At 51.6% G+C, this 18925-nt stretch overlaps 1 protein-coding gene across 4 annotated transcripts in view; it reads left to right on the top strand.

Moving 5' to 3' along the window:
- The window catches only part of TOPBP1 (DNA topoisomerase II binding protein 1), a 179434-nt gene that overhangs the window by 92346 nt on the left and 68163 nt on the right, over positions 1-18925 (top strand). For all 4 annotated transcript variants that reach the window (XM_075315198.1, XM_075315200.1, XM_075315199.1 and 1 more), the window contains exon 13: positions 7602-7813. In XM_075315198.1, coding sequence (XP_075171313.1) covers positions 7602-7813 — 212 coding nt within the window. The remainder of the gene's footprint in view (positions 1-7601; positions 7814-18925) is intronic.

Here is an 18925-nt window from a genome sequence, read left to right as displayed (position 1 = left end):
GCTAACTTTTTTTCTTAAGTTTTTGCATAGTGTCAACCTCCTGGCAACAGCAGCATACACCCATGATCCTGTGTCCCCCAATAAAGGCTCAGAGAAAAAGATTTTACAGTGAGTACACACAAATCTTACTTTCTTTGTCGCTCCATTGGGAGACCCAGACAATTGGGTGTATAGCTTCTGCCTCTGGAGGCCACACAAAGTATTACACTTTAAAAAGTGTAACCCCTCCCCTCTGCCTATACACCCTCCCGTGCATCACGGGCTCCTCAGTTTTATGCTTTGTGTGGAAGGAGGCACACATCCACTCATGCATTCTCAGATTAGTTATATCGGTTGGAAGAAAAGAGGACCCCCACGGGGTCCCCGGCATGCTCCCTTCTCACCCCACTAAGTCGGCGGTGCTGTTAAGGTTGAGGTACCCATTGCGGGTACAAAGGCCGGAGCCTCATGCCGTTTTCCTTCACCATCCTTTAGTGGCTCTGGGAGAAGTGGGATCCTGACCGGTCATCCATTCACTGGGACCGGGCTCCCTCCGCAGCCCCTGTGGGAATCTGCTGGACAGGAGTCTATTCTTCCTCAGGGATCGGGCCCTGCAACTATAAGGTACTCTGTGTCCCCATGGGGACTGTGCATGGAGCGCCTTATTCCCGGACGCTGCAGCAGCTGCTGATTTCTGAAGACCGGCGGACTTCCGCGCCGGCCGAGCCTGCTTGTCGGCCGCGGTCTTAAATTTAGTCCCCGGCTTCATCGCAGCCTAGTAGTAAAAATCCCGCCCCCGGGCCTGCCTGTCAGGGGTAAGGGCGGAACGGCCGGCCTGACGTCGGCTGTGAGGGCCGGAGCATCCTGTATGTTTCCTCCCCCCTCACTGATCACTGTGGGGACCCCAGATTCCCGCACTTTTCTAGCACCGCCCACGGCTCCACTCCTCCCCTGAGAGCTCCGGCAGCTATGTTTTTGGCATTCTGCCGGTGGAGGATTATCAGAGAAGAGCTCTGCAGCTCTGGGAGACCTAAGGCAGGGAATCTGGAGGACACACACTCGCTTTTTAGCGGTCGGTAAGCCACACCGGTCACCCGGTGCTGGTCCCCCTTCCCCCCAGGGTGCCGGAATAGATACGTATTTATATACATATTTCTGTTCGGTCGGGCTGTATACCCCTTCCCATATACCCTCAGTGATCACTCTCCTAGGAGACAACAGCATGTCGTCCACAAGGAGCAAAGGTGCTAAGGCACAGGGTTTTTTTGCGACCTGTACCTCTTGTGCGGCTATGTTGCCTGCGGGTTCCACCTACCCTCACTGTGAGCAATGCTCAACCCCTGTTTCGCTTGCTCAGCCGGAGCCTCGGTCACTAGTAGGCCCCTCGGCTCATGTAGACCCCCCTGCTCCCCCTGTCCAGGCGGCAGGGACAGAGTTTGCTGCGTTTGCTGAGAAACTCTGAGTCACTTTCGCAATCCATGGCTCAGTCTATGGACAAATGGTCTGCCAAGCTGCTAGAAGCTTTGCAGTCCAGACCGGTCCTTACACAGGCCCCGGTCCCCGTTAGCTCGTCGCCTCCAGGCCCCTCTCGGTCCGTGCCGCAGCGCGCTCCCAGGTTGGGCCCTAGGTCCCACGCGGAGGATTCCTGCCCGGATCTCAGTCCCAGACCGACTAAGCGGGCTCGCTGGGAATCTTCCCCGACTTCTTCACGCTGTTCGGGTTCCCAGCCCGAGGACGAGGCGGACGTCGCAGCTCAGGGATCTGAACCTGACGTTGCTCTCAATCTTGATACACCTGAAGGGGACGCCTTAGTTAATGATCTTATCTCGTCCATTAACCAGGTGTTAGATCTGTCTCCCCCGCCTCCACCTGTAGAGGAGTCGGCGTCTCAGCAGGAGAAACGCCAGTTTCGGTTCCCCAAACGTACACGGAGTGCTTTTTTCGATCACTCTAACTTCAGAGATGCTGTCCAGAAGCCCAGAGCGGTTTTACTAAGCGCCTCACTGACACGCGTTACCCCTTCCCCTCTGACGTAGTTAAGGGTTGGGCTCAGTGTCCCAAGGTGGATCCTCCAGTCTCTAGATTGGCGGCTAGATCTGTAGTATCGGTGGCAGATGGCTCATCGCTGAAGGATGCCACTGACAGGCAGATAGAGCTCCTGGTGAAATCCATTTTCGAAGCCACGGGCGCGTCTTTTGCCCCGGCCTTTGCAGCCGTGTGGGCACTACAAGCTATCTCAGCTTGTCTGGCTGAGATTAATGCAGTCACACGTAGTTCTGCTCCGCAGGTTGCATCTCTGACTTCTCAAGCGACAGCTTTTTCTTCCTACGCCATGAACGCAGTCCTAGACTCTGCTAGCCGTACAGCGGTGGCATCCGCTAATTCTGTGGCAGTCCGCAGGGCCATGTGGCTGCGCGAATGGAAGGCAGACTCTGCCTCCAAGAGGTTCTTAACCGGTTTGCCGTTTTCTGGCGACCGATTGTTTGGCGAACGATTGGATGAGATTATTAAGGAATCCAAGGGAAAGGACTCCTCCTTACCCCAGTCCAAACCTAAGAGACCTCAGCAACGGAAAATTCAATCGAGGTTTCGGTCCTTTCGTCCCTCCGCCAAGCCCCAGTCCTCTTCGTCCAACAGGCCGGAGAAAGGCCAGAGGAACTCCTATGCGTGGCGGTCTAAGTCACGCCCCCAAAAGGCCGCCGGAGGCACTGCCTCCAAGGCGGCCTCCTCATGACTCTCGGCATCCCCGAACCGCATCCTCGGTCGGTGGCAGGCTCTCCTGCTTTTGCGACGCCTGGTGGCCACAAGTTCAAGACCGATGGGTGAGAGACATTCTGTCTCACGGTTACAGGATAGAGTTCAGCTCTCGTCCTCAGACTCGTTTCTTCAGAACCTCTCCGCCCCCCGCTCGGGCCGACGCACTTTTTCAGGCAGTGGCCACTCTGAAAACAGAGGCAGTTGTGATCCCGGTTCCCCCTCAGGAACATGGTCGCGGCTTTTACTCCAACTTGTTCGTGGTGCCAAAGAAGGACGGATCATTCCGCCCCGTTCTGGACCTCAAATTGCTCAACAGACATGTGAGCACCAGACGGTTTCGGATGGAATCTCTCCGCTCGGTCATCGCCTCGATGTCACAAGGAGACTTCCTAGCATCGATCGACATCAAGGATGCTTATCTCCATGTGCCGATCGCACCCGAACATCAACGCTTCTTGCGTTTCGCCATTGGGAACGAGCACCTTCAGTTCGTGGCATTGCCTTTCGGCCTGGCGACAGCCCCACGGGTGTTCACCAAAGTCATGGCATCCGTAGTGGCGGTCCTACATTCTCAGGGCCACTCGGTGATTCCCTACTTAGACGATCTCCTAGTCAGGGCACCTTCTCGGGAGGCGTGTCAACACAGCCTTACAGTCGCTCTGGCGACTCTCCAGCAGTTCGGGTGGATAATCAACTTCCCAAAATCCCAGTTGACACCGACTCAATCACTGACTTACCTCGGGATGGAGTTTCATACACAGTCAGCGGTAGTCAAGCTACCGCTGGACAAACAGCTGTCCCTGCAGGCAGGGATACAATCTCTTCTTCGGGGTCAGTCATACCCCTTGAGGCGCCTCATGCACTTCCTGGGGAAGATGGTGGCAGCGATGGAGGCAGTGCCGTTCGCGCAATTCCATCTGCGGCCACTCCAATGGGACATTATCCGCAAATGGGACAGGAGGTCGACTTCCCTCGACAGGAACGTCTCTCTGTCCCTTGCAACCAAGACGTCTCTTCAGTGGTGGCTCCGTCCCAATTCTCTATCGCAAGGAAGATCCTTCCTACCCCCAACCTGGGCTGTGGTCACCACGGACGCGAGCCTGTCAGGGTGGGGAGCGGTTTTCCGCCACCACAGGGCTCAGGGAACCTGGACTCCGGTAGAGTCCTCCCTTCAGATCAATGTTCTGGAGATAAGGGCAGTGTATCTAGCCTTATTGGCCTTCCATCGGTGGCTGGAGGGCAGACAGATCCGTATACAGTCAGACAACGCCACGGCCGTCGAATACATCAACCATCAGGGAGGCACGCGCAGTCGTCAGGCCTTCCAGGAAGTCAGGCGGATTCTGCAGTGGGTGGAAGCCACAGCCTCCACGATCTCCGCAGTGTACATCCCGGGCGTAGAAAACTGGGAAGCAGATTTTCTCAGTCGTCAGGGCATGGACGCGGGGGAATGGTCTCTTCACCCAGACGTGTTTCGAGAGATCTGTCGCCGCTGGGGAACGCCGGACGTCGATCTCATGGCGTCACGACACAACAACAAGGTCCCGGCCTTCATGGCACGGTCTCAGGATCACAGAGCTCTGGCGGCGGAGCATTAGTTCAGGATTGGTCGCAGTTTCGACTGCCTTATGTGTTTCCTCCTCTGGCGATGCTGCCCAGAGTGTTACGCAAGATCAGGTCCGACTGTCGTCGCGCCATTCTCGTCGCTCCAGATTGGCCGAGGCGATCGTGGTACCCGGATCTGTGGCATCTCACGGTGGGTCAACCGTGGGCGCTTCCAGACCGCCCAGACTTGCTGTCACAAGGGCCGTTTTTCCATCTGAATTCTGTGGCCCTCAACCTGACTGTGTGGCCATTGAGTCCTGGCTCCTAGCGTCTTCAGGATTATCTCAGGATGTCATTGCCACTATGAGACAGGCCAGGAAACCAACGTCCGCCAAGATCTATTACAGATCTTGGCGGATCTTCTTATCCTGGTGCTCTGATAATGGTTTTTCTCCCTGGCCGTTTGCCTTACCCACTTTTCTTTCATTCCTTCAATCCGGAATGGACAAGGGTTTGTCACTCGGCTCTCTCAAGGGACAAGTATCGGCGCTCTCCGTATTTTTTCAAAAGCGCCTGGCCAGGCTTCCGCAGGTCCGCACGTTCCTGCAGGGAGTTTGCCACATAGTCCCACCATACAAGCGTCCACTGGAACCCTGGGACCTTAACAGGGTGCTAACGGCTCTTCAGAAACCACCTTTCGAGCCGCTGCGGGATGTTTCTTTATCACGTCTTTCGCAGAAGCTGGCATTTCTAGTGGCAGTTATATCACTCCGAAGAGTGTCGGAGCTTGCAGTGCTGTCATGCAAAGCCCCCTTCCTGGTTTTTCACCAGGATAAGGTGGTTCTGCGTCTTGTCCCGGAATTTCTCCCTAAGGTGGTATCCCCTTTTCATCTCAATCAGGATATCTCCTTACCTTCATTTTGCCCTAATCCAATTCACAAATGTGAAAAGGATTTGCACTCATTAGATCTAGTGAGGGCACTCCGGTTCTACGTGTCTCGCACGGCACCCCTGCGCCGTTCAGATGCGCTCTTTGTCCTTGTCGCTGGCCAGTGTAAGGGTTCGCAGGCTTCCAAGTCAACCTTGGCTCGGTGGATCAAGGAACCGATTCTTGAAGCCTACCGTTCTTCTGGGCTTCCGATTCCTTCAGGGCTGAAAGCCCATTCTACCAGAGCCGTGGGTGCGTCCTGGACATTGCGGCACCGGGCTACGGCTCAGCAGGTGTGTCAGGCAGCTACCTGGTCTAGTCTGCATACTTTCACGAAACACTATCAGGTGCATACCTATGCTTCGGCAGACGCCAGTCTAGGTAGGCGAGTCCTTCAGGCGGCGGTTGCCCACCTGTAAGAGGGGGCCGTTTTCGGCTCTTTTTATCGAGGTATTTTTTTACCCACCCAGGGACTGCTTTTGGACGTCCCAATTGTCTGGGTCTCCCAATGGAGCGACAAAGAAGAAGGGAATTTTGTTTACTTACCGTAAATTCCTTTTCTTCTAGCTCCTATTGGAAGACCCAGCACCCGCCCCTGTTCCCTTCGGGCTGGTTGTTGTTTTGTGTACACATGTTGTTCATGTTGAATTGTTCTTTTGGTACATGGTTTCAGTTCTCCGAACATCCTTCGGATTGAATTTACCTTAGACCAATTTATAAGTTTCCTCCTTCCTGCTTTTGCACCAAAACTGAGGAGCCCGTGATGCACGGGAGGGTGTATAGGCAGAGGGGAGGGGTTACACTTTTTAAAGTGTAATACTTTGTGTGGCCTCCGGATGCAGAAGCTATACAGCCAATTGTCTGGGTCTCCCAATAGGAGCTAGAAGAAAGGGAATTTACGGTAAGTAAACAAAATTCCCTTCTTCTTTGTCGCTCCATTGGGAAACCCAGACAATTGGGTGTATAGCTTCTGCCTCTGGAGGCCACACAAAGTATTACACTTTAAAAAGTGTAACCCCTCCCCTCTGCCTATACACCCTCCCGTGGATCACGGGCTCCTCATTTTTTTGCTTTGTGTGGAAGGAGGCACACATCCACTCATGCATTTTCATAAGGTGGTTCTGCGTCCGGTTCCGGAATTTCTCCCTAAGGTGGTATCTACTTTTCATCTCAATCAGGATATCTCCTTACCTTCATTTTGCCCTAATCCAATTCACCAATGTGAAAAGGATTTGCACTCTTTGGATCTGGTGAGAGCACTCCGGCTCTACGTGTCTCGCACGGCGCCCCTGCGTCGTTCAGATGCGCTCTTTGTCCTTGTCGCTGGCCAGCGTAAGGGTTCGCAGGCTTCCAAGTCAACCTTGGCTCGGTGGATCAAGGAACCGATTCTTGAAGCCTACCGTTCTTCTTGGCTTCCGCTTCCTTCAGGGCTGAAAGCCCATTCTACCAGAGCCGTGGGTGCGTCCTGGGCATTGCGGCACAGGGCTACGGCTCAGCAGGTGTGTCAGGCAGCGACGTGGTCTAGTCTGCACACTTTCACGAAGCACTATCAAGTGCATACCTATGCTTCGGCAGACGCCAGTCTAGGTAGGCGAGTCCTTCAGGCGGCGGTTGCCCACCTGTAAGAGGAGAGCCGTTCGGCTCTTTTTATTGAGGTATTCTTTTACCCACCCAGGGACTGCTTTTGGATGTCCCAATTGTCTGGGTCTCCCAATGGAGCGACAAAGAAGGAGGGAATTTTGTTTACTTACCGTAAATTCCTTTTCTTCTAGCTCCTATTGGGAGACCCAGCACCCGCTCCTGTTCCCTTCGGGCTGGTTGTTCTTTTGTGTACACATGTTGTTCATGTTGAATTGTTCTTTTGGTTCATGGTTCAGTTCTCCGAACATCCTTCGGATTGAATTTACCCTAGACCAATTTATAAGTTTTCTCCTTCCTGCTTTTGCACCAAAACTGAGGAGCCCGTGATGCACGGGAGGGTGTATAGGCAGAGGGGAGGGGTTACACTTTTTAAAGTGTAATACTTTGTGTGGCCTCCGGAGGCAGAAGCTATACACCTAATTGTCTGGGTCTCCCAATAGGAGCTAGAAGAAAAGGAATTTACGGTAAGTAAACAAAATTCCCTTCTTTATTATAATGGGTGAAAAAAATGAAATGCTGCAAATATATAAGCAACTTGTGCATGAGAATTCAGAGATCTCATTGACCTTGCTGGGACAATAAAAGGCTGCATTTTTCACGGGGAAAATGTGGAGTGTAGGCATACTCCAAGGGAGGAGGTCACAGTTTTAAATCTGTTCTGCCAAGACTCTACTACTAGTTGAAAAGCCGCAGTTTACCTGTGCAGATTTGCCATACTCTGAAGTAATGTTTGGTATTTTGAATTTTACAGAATGCAAGAATTTTTTGTAAGAAAGGCTAACACCAAAAAAGGCATGTTTGCCAGTACTCACCTCGTTCTCAGAGAACCAGAGGGCTCTAAATATGAGGCAGCTAAGAAGTGGAGTCTGCCTGCAGTAACTATGTCATGGCTGCTGCAATGTGCTAGAACTGGCAAAAAAGCAGATGAAAACCGTTTTCTTGTGGAGAATGCCTGTGAAGATGGTAAAATCTTATTTATACTTATTTTGCTGTCTACAAACTGATTTAAAACCCCTAACGTTTAGCAACATACCGTAAAGTAATATACGAATCATTGTCGGGCTATAGTGGTGGTGTTAGTGCGGGAATATGCTTGTTAAACGTTATAGAAGTCTGATCCTGACTGTTAAACTCAGGAAGAGGAGGCTCATTTTGTCCTGACAATGAATAAGTATGGCAGGTTATGTTTTATGTAACCACAGTCCAAAAATGTAAAAGTTTTTAAATGAGCATGAATAGACTACAAAGGTGCATATAAATATAGCACTAATGATCATTATTGTTAGATATGACAACAGAAAAGGGGATTTTGATGAACTCACCCTAGGTGCAATAAAACCATCTGCTGAAAGCTACAATGGAGGATATCAAATACATATAGGCAATGTAGAGGTGAAACCAAAGCTGTACGCTGCTATGGTCAGGAGGCTGATGCTAAGAATTACAGCCTAAAAATGTCCATCAGCTCCTCTCCAGCACACTACACCTGCCTACTTGCAACCAAGCTATCCAGTTTTTAGCTAAGTGTCACTTAGGAGGGCAGACACAGGTCTGGAGTTTGACCAGTTTCAGTCTTTGGGCTATTATTATACGGTTATCTTCTTCTTTTTTTTTTTTTTTTTTTTTTTAAATTCTTTATTTTTCAAAGGGAACCAGCATCATAAGTAAGGACATTTGTTAGGACCATATCGGCCTTTTTGCAAATACATTCCATATGCCTCGGATTGGGTATAAAGCAAAATTTACATATTCATATATTATCAGGCAGTATTCCCGCAAAAACCCTCACTTAGGCATCCAAGACTTCGGGTTCCACTGAACTGTTTCATAAATAAGTACATATTAAACAAATAACCATAAGTAATCAGCAAGAGTGCTTAGTAAGAGGAAGGGAAAGAGAGCAGAGGAAGGAGCAAACTAGTTAGAAAGAATAGAGAGGAATGAATACCAGGGAAAAAGGGGGAGGAGTGGGGGGGGTGGGGAGGGAGGTAGGGGGTGCGCCTATGTGTTGCCTTCTGCGGTTCCCTCAGCGCCCATTGCACCCCCAACTAGAACATCATAGTCCTCGGAATGCTGGAAATCCAGCCATTCCCGCCACGTAGCCCAGAATTTCTCATATGAATCGTGCAGTGATGAGGTTAAATCCTCCATTATCATGAGGTCATTAACCTTGTTGATCCATTGAACTAACGTGGGAGATGACGTACTCCTCCATTTTTCTGGTATGCGTACTCTCGTGCCGTAATGAGGAATTTCTTTGTCGCTCCTAATTGGGAGACCCAGACAATTGGGTGTATAGCTACTGCCTCCGGAGGCCACACAAAGTACTACACTTAAAAGTGTAAGGCCCCTCCCCTTCTGGCTATACACCCCCCCGTGGGATCACGGGCTCCTCAGTTTTATGCTTTGTGCGAAGGAGGCCAGACATCCACGCATAGCTCCACTGTTTAGTCAGCAGCAGCTGCTGACTATGTCGGATGGAAGAAAAGAGGGCCCATACTAGGGCCCCCAGCATGCTCCCTTCTCACCCCACTTTCTGTCGGCGGTGTTTGTTAAGGTTGAGGTACCCATTGCGGGTACGGAGGCTGGAGCCCACATGCTGATTCCTTCCCCATCAGGGCTCTGGGTGAAGTGGGACTTTACCGGTCTCCGGGCACTGAGGCCGTGCTCCATCCACAGCCCCTGGAGGATCTGCTGGATACGGAGCAGAGTTTTCTCAGGGACAGGACCCTGCTCCATCAAGGTACTCCGTGTCCCCGTGCTTATCGCACGCACACTGCAGCATTGCTGGGTGTGTTAGTGCGCCGGGGTAAACAGCGCTGCTGCGCTGGTGCCGTTACTCACTACAGCTCTGCTGAGTGAGGTGACTTTGTACGATCGGCCGATCCGGCCGCTGGGGTCAGTGTTTACTGGTCGCGGCTGGGATTTGTGGTGCGCCGGGGACTTCCGCGCTGGCCGTGCATATATGACGGCCGCGCTAGATTACTACAGTCCCCGGCTTTTGCGGCCTAGTTCGTATCGTTCCCGCCCCCGGACCTGCCAGTCAGGAGGAGGGCGGGACGCTGTACAGTCCAGCAGCGTTAAGAGCTGGAGTCTGTTTTACATACTCCAGCCCTCACACTAGGCACAGGGGGACGCAGCTTCCCGCTCTTTTGTTTGGGACGCCCACGGTCCGCCCCTCTTCACAGGACGCCGGCAGCCATTCCTGCCTGCACGCTGAACTGCGGAGGGGAGGCTGGGAGACCCAGACAAGGGATTCTACGATAGCAGCCCTCAAGGGCTCTCCCCCACTTGTGCCATAGTGTACTTTTGTATTTTGTGCTGGCAATACTTTGCACTGTACAGTCGCTGGTGGTTTTCTGCTATATACCCTCCTTAGATTTCTCAAGGAGATAACAGCATGTCGTCCGCAAAAAGCAAAAGTGCCAAGGCACGGACTTTATATGCTGCTTGTACCGCATGTGGGGCTACTCTACCGGCAGGTTCCACTGACCCCCATTGTGTGCAGTGCTCGGCCCCTGTGGCAATTGCTCAGCCGGGGCCTCTGCTAGAGGTGACCCAGGGAGAACCACCTGTGAATACTGTCCAGGTGACAGGGACGGAGTTTGCAGCTTTTGCTGACAAATTGTCTATGACTATGTCTAAAATTCTTGAAACATTGCAGTCTAGACCAGTAACTCAGACCATGGGCACTGTTGATCCATTGCCCCCTGGTCCCCCTCAGCTGGACCACTTCCTAGCTCCGGGGGTGTCATATGCACCCCAGGGTGACGGCTCTGACTCGGACGACAGTCCCAGACAACCCAAGCGGGCTCGCTATGAGCGACCCTCAACTTCATCACACTGGTCAGGGTCCCAGCGGGACGACTCTCTGTGTGATGAGGCGGATGTAACTGATCAGGAGTCTGATGCTGGGGCCGCTCTCAATCTAGATACCCCGGATGGTGACGCCATAGTGAATGATCTTATAGCGTCCATCAATAGGATGTTAGACATTTCTCCACCAGCTCCTCTTGCGGAGGAGGCAGCTTCACAGCAGGAGAAATTCCATTTCAGGTATCCCAAGCGTAAATTAAGCACGTTTCTGGACCACTCTGACTTTAGAGACGCAATCCAGAAACACCACGCTTATCCAGATAAGTGTTTTTCCAAACGGCTTAAAGATACACGCTATCCTTTTCCCCCTGACGTGGTCAAGGGCTGGACACAGTGTCCCAAGGTGGACCCTCCAATCTCCAGGCTTGCAGCCAGATCTCTAGTTGCAGTGGAAGATGGGGCGGCACTTAAAGATGCCACTGACAGACAGATGGAGCTCTGGTTAAAATCCATCTATGAAGCTATTGGAGCGTCCTTGGCGCCAGCATTCGCAGCCGTATGGGCACTCCAAGCTATTTCAGCTGGGCTTACACAGGTCGACACGGTCACACGTACATCTGCTCCGCAGGTGGCACCCTTGACCTCTCAAATGTCTGCATTCGCGTCTTACGCGATTAATGCTGTCCTAGACTCTACGAGCCGTACGGCGGTGGCGTCAGCCAACTCTGTGGTTTTACGCAGAGCCCTGTGGTTGAGAGAATGGAAGGCAGATTCTTCTTCCAAGAAGTGCTTAACCAGTTTGCCTTTTTCTCGTGACCGATTGTTTGGTGAGCGTTTGGATGAAATCATTAAACACTCCAAGGGTAAGGATTCATCCTTACCTCAGCCCAGACAAAACAAACCTCAACAGAGGAGGGGACAGTCTGGTTTTCGGTCCTTTCGAGGCTCAGGCAGGTCCCAATTCTACTCGTCCAAAAGGACTCAGAAGGATCAGAGGGGCTCAGATTCTTGGCGGACTTAATCACGCCCAAAAAAGCCAGCCGGAAGAACCGTTACCAAGACGGCTTCCTCATGACTCTCAGCCTCCTCTCTCCGCATCCTCGGTCGGTGGCAGGCTCTCCCGCTTTGGCGACATTTGGTTGTCACAGGTCAAAGACCGTTGGGTGAGAGACATTCTGTCTCACGGGTACAGGATAGAGTTCTGCTCTCGTCCTCCAACTCGCTTCTTCAGAACTTCCCCACCGCCCGACCGAGCCGATGCTCTGCTGCAAGCGGTGTCCGCTCTAAAGGCGGAAGGAGTGGTGACTTCTGTTCCTCTTCAGGAACAAGGTCACGGTTTTTACTCCAATTTGTTTGTGGTGCCAAAGAAAGACGGGTCGTTCCGTCCCGTCCTGGATCTAAAGCTGCTCAACAAACACGTAAAAACCAGGAGGTTCAGGATGGAATCTCTCCGCTCCGTTATCGCCTCAATGTCTCAAGGAGATTTCCTAGCATCAATAGACATCAAGGATGCTTATCTCCACGTGCCAATTGCGCCAGAGCATCAGCGTTTTCTACGCTTCGTTATAGGAAGCGAACACCTGCAGTTCGTAGCTCTACCTTTCGGGCTGGCGACAGCCCCTCGGGTCTTCATCAAGGTCATGGCAGCAGTAGTAGCAGTCCTGCACTCGCAAGGTCACTCCGTGATCCCGTATTTGGACGATCTACTTATCAAGGCACCCTCTCAAGAGGCATGCCAACACAGCCTGAACGTGGCACTGAAGACTCTCCAGAGTTTCGGGTGGATTATCAACTTTTCAAAGTCAAATCTAACCCCGACCCAATCACTAACATATCTTGGCATGGAGTTTCATACTCTCTCAGCGATAGTGAAACTTCCACTGGACAAACAGTGCTCGCTACAGATAGGGGTGCAATCTCTCCTTCAGGGCCAGTCGCACCCCTTGAGGCGCCTCATGCACTTCCTAGGGAAGATGGTAGCAGCAATGGAAGCAGTTCCTTTTGCGCAGTTTCATCTGCGTCCACTACAATGGGACATTCTCCGTCAATGGGACGGGAAGTCGACGTCCCTCGACAGGGAGGTCTCCCTCTCTCAGGCAGCCAAGGAATCTCTCCGGTGGTGGCTTCTTCCCACCTCATTGTCAAAAGGAAAGTCGTTCCTACCCCCATCCTGGGCGGTGGTCACGACAGATGCGAGTCTATCAGGGTGGGGAGCAGTGTTTCTCCACCACAGGGCTCAGGGTACGTGGACTCGGAAAGAGTCCACCCTTCAGATCAATGTTCTGGAGATCAGAGCAGTCTATCTTGCCCTACAAGCCTTCCAACAGTGGCTGGAAGGCAAGCAGATCCGAATTCAGTCGGACAACTCCACAGCGGTGGCATACATCAACCACCAAGGGGGAACACGCAGTCGGCAAGCCTTCCAGGAAGTCCGGCGGATTCTGACGTGGGTGGAAGACACGGCATCCACCATATCCGCCGTTCACATCCCAGGCGTAGAAAACTGGGAAGCAGACTTTCTCAGTCGCCAGGGCATGGACGCAGGGGAATGGTCCCTTCACCTGGACGTGTTTCAGGAGATCTGTCGCCGCTGGGGGATGCCGGACGTCGACCTGATGGCATCACGGCACAACAACAAGGTCCCGGTTTTCATGGCACGGTCTCACGATCACCGAGCTCTGGCGGCAGACGCCTTAGTTCAAGATTGGTCGCAGTTCCGACTACCGTATGTGTTCCCACCTCTGGCATTGTTGCCCAGAGTGCTCCGCAAAATCAGGTCCGACTGCCGCCGCGCCATTCTCGTCGCTCCAGACTGGCCAAGGAGGTCGTGGTACCCGGATCTGTGGCACCTCACGGTAGGCCATCCGTGGGCACTACCAGACCGTCCAGACTTGCTGTCTCAAGGGCCGTTTTTCCATCTGAATTCTGCGGCCCTGAACCTGACTGTGTGGCCATTGAGTCCTGGATCCTAGCGGCCTCAGGTTTATCTCATGAAGTGGTTGCCACCATGAGACAGGCTAGGAAACCATCCTCCGCCAAGATCTACCACAGGACGTGGAGGATATTCCTATCTTGGTGCTCGGCTCAGGGAGTTTCTCCCTGGCCTTTTGCATTGCCTACTTTTCTTGCCTTCCTGCAGTCTGGGTTGGAAAAAGGTTTGTCGCTTGGCTCCCTTAAGGGTCAAGTCTCCGCGCTATCCGTATTTTTTCAGAAACGCCTGGCGCGACTTCCTCAGGTACGCACGTTCCTGCAAGGGGTTTGTCATATCGTCCCCCCTTACAAGCGGCCATTGGAGCCCTGGGACCTGAACAAGGTTCTAATGGCTCTCCAAAAGCCGCCTTTCGAGCCTATGAAGGAGGTTTCCCTTTCTCGTCTTTCACAGAAAGTGGCCTTTCTAGTGGCGGTCACGTCTCTTCGGAGAGTGTCCGAGCTGGCGGCGTTATCATGCAGATCTCCATTCCTGGTGTTTCACCAGGACAAGGTAGTTCTGCGTCCAATTCCAGAATTTCTTCCCAAGGTGGTATCTTCCTTTCATCTCAATCAAGATATCACTTTACCGTCTTTGTGTCCGCATCCAGTTCACCAATTTGAAAAAGGTTTGCATTTATTGGATCTGGTGAGAGCACTCAGGATCTACATTTCTCGGATGCACTCTTTGTCCTTGTCGCTGGTCAGCGTAAAGGGTCGCAAGCTTCCAAATCCACCCTTGCGCGTTGGATCAAGGAACCAATTCTTCACACCTACCGTTCTGCTGGGCTTCCGATTCCATCAGGACTGAAAGCCCATTCTACCAGAGCCGTGGGTGCGTCCTGGGCATTACGGCACCAGGCTACGGCTCAGCAGGTGTGCCAGGCGGCTACCTGGTCGAGTCTGCACACTTTTACCAAGCATTATCAGGTGCATACCTACGCTTCGGCGGATGCCGGCCTAGGTAGACAAGTCCTTCAGGCGGCGGTGGCTCACCTGTAGGAAAGGGCTGTTTGACGGCCCTATCACGAGGTATTCTTTTACCCACCCAGGGACTGCTTTTGGACGTCCCAATTGTCTGGGTCTCCCAATTAGGAGCGACAAAGAAGGGAATTTTGTTTACTTACCGTAAATTCCTTTTCTTCTAGCTCCAGTTGGGAGACCCAGCACCCGCCCTGTTTTTCTTAGGAAATTTGTTTTTTTCGGGTGCACATGTTGTTCATGTTGAACAGTTCAGTTCTCCGAGGTTGTTTCTCGGGTTGAATTTGTATTTAAAACAGTTATTGGCTTTCCTCCTTCTTGCTTTTGCACTAAAACTGAGGAGCCCGTGATCCCACGGGGGGGTGTATAGCCAGAAGGGGAGGGGCCTTACACTTTTAAGTGTAGTACTTTGTGTGGCCTCCGGAGGCAGTAGCTATACACCCAATTGTCTGGGTCTCCCAATTGGAGCTAGAAGAAAAGGAATTTACGGTAAGTAAACAAAATTCCCTTCTTCCTCAGGGAATTCTTATATCTTTTTTCAGGAATCCCGCAGTGATGCAACGCAGTGATGCTCCGCCGGCCCTAATTCCTCATCCTTGTCAGTAACCCGTCGGATAGTGTCGGACACTCCTTTCCAGAAGGGCTGGATCATTTCACACCCCCAGAACACTTGTAGAATGTTGCCCTCTGCCTTACCACACCTCTAACATATAGGGTCTATTGACGGAAACATGACATGTAGCTTGGAGGGAACTCTGTACCATCTAGATAAAAGTTTGTAGCTAGCCTCCTGGAACTAATGGAAGACGTGTGGGCCAATCTGAAGATCCTTTCCCATTGTGCTGGTGTCAACTGAATTCCCAAATCCCTTTCCCACTATGTAGCGAAGGGGGGTAGTTGTTGATCTGAAGGTGAAGATAAAAGCGAATATACTGCCGACAGTGAGTGACTTATTATGCCTGATCCCATACATAATTGTTCAAACTGTCTTAGGTGGGACCTGGTGAGAAGACTACTGAAAAAGTGCACTAATTGTAGGCATCTCCACTGGCGAAGCGGGGTAGGATCTTGTCTAACTGCCAAACTAGCTGCCGAAGGCCAGGATCCCCAGTATCCAAACTCCCCCACTCGATCCACCCCGCCTCTAATCCACATCCGGAAGATCGGATCCACCCTACCAGGTTCAAAGGCGGGATGGCTCAAGATAGGCATTAGGCTGGAGTTCCTGGGAATCATTTCTGACTGTACTCTCCCGATGTTGCAATATGTCACGGTGGGGCCGATGGTCGGATGTGTTTTCAATCCTGCAGGGACCTCCGAGAGCACCCACGGCAATTTATTAAGGGGTATTGGGGAGAAGGACTGCTCAATTTGTATCCACTTCTTCTGAGACCCGTTTCGGCACCAATCAATCATTTTAGTAAGATGTCCCGCCAAATGATATCTTCTCAAGTGTGGCAGCCCAATCCCCCCCCCACCTTTGGTCCTGTGCAAGATGGCTCTTTTTATACGTGCCGATTTACCTGCCCAAACGAACGAGGACTGAATTGATTCTAGGGATTTGAAAAACCCCGAAGGTATTTTAACTGGGAGCGCCTGTAACAAATACAGGATTCTGGGTAGGACATTCATTTTGTATATCTGGCATCTACCAAACCAGGAGAACAGTGATTTCCCCCATCTGTCGCAATCTTTCCTAATAGAGGCTAACAACGACGGGAAATTCTGAGCGTAAAGGAGACTCAGGTCCCCGGTCAGCCGTATCCCCAAATAGCTTAGGGACTGGGTTGCCCATCGGAAGCTAAACGCGGTTTTAAGGTCTTCTACATTATCATCTTTTTTAAGATGGTGTGGGTTGCCCTGTTTACCTGACCCAAAAGACAGAGGGCACAGTTCTGCCACGGGTCAGTCTGTATCCTCATGTCTGGACGGTAGACTGTCTGCAGTAAGGCACTGGTGTGGACTCTCCTTGCTCTTTTTCTCCTACCCTCCTTGCTCCTTCAGAGCCTGGCAAGTGTATGGAGCCAAGAATGATGTAAAGATAGTCTCTGACGAATAAAGACCATGGATTGATCAAGCTCTGGAAAGTACTTCCAGATGGAGACATGTATTTTCTACCTGCATCTCACTGCATTGTATGAACTCCTGGCCCATATCTGTACCACTCGTCCACTGTCTTCATCTGCTTTTATCTTTTCTTTCATCTTGTCTTCTTTCTTCCTCCTGAGAGTTCCTCTTTGCTCCTTTCCCTGTGCTGCCTCCTCGTGCATTGACTGGAGTCTAATCTTAAATTTAATTCCTATTGTCAGCTGAGGTCTAATTGAGCTGGCACCTCCTCACTCCTTGGCCAATCAGACATTCGTGTGTGCAATAGTTTCGCTCTCCAGCGTCCTTGCCTCCTCCTACCCATGTAGGTACTGACATTTTCTTCATCTGCAGCATGCCATTGCTACACCAGCAGTCTACTGCGGGGTCCCATAAGTATTTCATGGTTCCTGTACCCTGGAGCATTCCTCCAACACTCATCATTCAAGGATTAGTAGGCTGTATGCTGCTGGACACAGATTAACACCTTTCTGCCTGTCCCTACATTTCCCCTTCCCTTCTTTGTTTATTCCATAAATTTCTGTTGGGGGGACACAGCAGCCCTATACATAAGCACATACTCAAGTCTTTCCTGCACACTGGTTGTATATTTTGTCTGTGTATCCTGCAGTACACATTCAGTCAGGCCATTTAGTTGCAATCTGTGCTGCTGTATCTCATCAACCCCACCATCAACTCTGGAGCTCCCTGTGGCCTTGGGCATTAAGCTGTTACAGATTTGACCAAGGGATCACTGACCCTGGTCACTATCATGGAGCAGTTACCCATGTCTACCACTGCAGCGGGTATCACAAACACTGCTCAGTGAGTTAAGCTGGGTTCACACATAGCGACAACGACATCGCTGTTACGTCACCATTTTCTGTGACGTAACAGCGACCTTGTAAGTCGCTGTTATGATCGCTGCTTAACTGTCAAACACAGCGACGCAGCAGCGATCATAACGTCGCTACATGTGCAGAGAGCCGCGCACACTGCTTAGCGCTGGCTGCTTGCTCTCCTAGCTACAGTACACATCGGGTTAATTAACCCGATGTGTACTGCAGCTACATGTGCACAGAGCAGGAGCCGGCACTAGCAGCAAGAGCGGCGGAGGCTGGTAACGAAGGTAAATATCGGGTAACCAGGGAAAGGTCTTCCCTTGGTTACCCGATGTTTACAGTGGTTACAGCTTTCCGCAGCTGCCAGATGCCGGCTCCTGCTCCCTGCCCGCTTCATTTCGTCGCTCTCTTGCTGTCACACACAGCGATGTGTGCTTCACAGCGGGAGAGCAACGACGAAAAAATGAAGCAGGACATTCAGCAACGAGCAACGACCTCACAGCAGGGGCCAGCTCGTTGCTGGATGTCACACACAGCGACAGCGACGGGAAGTCGCTGCAACGTCACAGAAAATGGTGACGTAGCAGCGACGTCGTTGTCGTCGTCGCCGCTGTGTGTGACACCACCTTTAGACCCTCAAGCCACTCTGTACCGTCGTGGCAGAGTACGTAAGTTTGCCAAGCGACCTAGTTCCTCATCCAGGTCTCAGTCTCTCCACAACTCTGGGATCACAATCGCCCTCATCTTCCCTAGAGGTTCTGACTTCTCGGGTATCAGATCCCTACTATGATTCAGACTCCAATCTGGATTTTCATCAGGCTTTAAAGCTGAGATAGATGGTCAAAAGTGCTGTAAACCAAGCACTCTAAAAGATAGCCGATCCCTCACCCCCTGCAAACTTCATACCATTCAGGAGATTCACGCTTACTGTCAAATGCTTTTCTTGTCACTCTTAAGTTCAGTAATGTCCTGAAGAAAGGGTGGGCTCAACTCAAAATGCATTTTCAAGCAATATGGCAGTAAGCCTCCAATTCAAGGTGTAAAATACTGACCACGACTCTTCCTTTCCTAGACTCATTTTTTCGGGGATAAGATGGGCAACATAATTTTGGATGCCTCATGTGGAAAGAGCACTGTGCTTCTGTGACGCCCTGGCCAGCCAGGTAGTCACAAATAGGGCCCCGCATTACACCCTTCCCTCACAGGTAACACACAGCCAACCTTAAAACCCTAGTCACCCCCTCACGGCTTGATAGACACACCAGGGGGCGGAACCAGGCGGTTGGAAGATGCCCACCTAGCAGTTTTAGATAGCCTGAGGGCAGGAAACAAGTGAGTCAAGCCAGATAAGGTTTTAGAGTGCAAGTTGGAGAGGAGTGTGGGC

Source organism: Anomaloglossus baeobatrachus, chromosome 6 (assembly GCF_048569485.1).
Source record: "Anomaloglossus baeobatrachus isolate aAnoBae1 chromosome 6, aAnoBae1.hap1, whole genome shotgun sequence".
Lineage (NCBI taxonomy): Eukaryota > Metazoa > Chordata > Amphibia > Anura > Aromobatidae > Anomaloglossus > Anomaloglossus baeobatrachus.
Note: the sequence above shows the minus strand (reverse complement) of the source record. Positions and strands in the feature narration are given on the sequence as shown.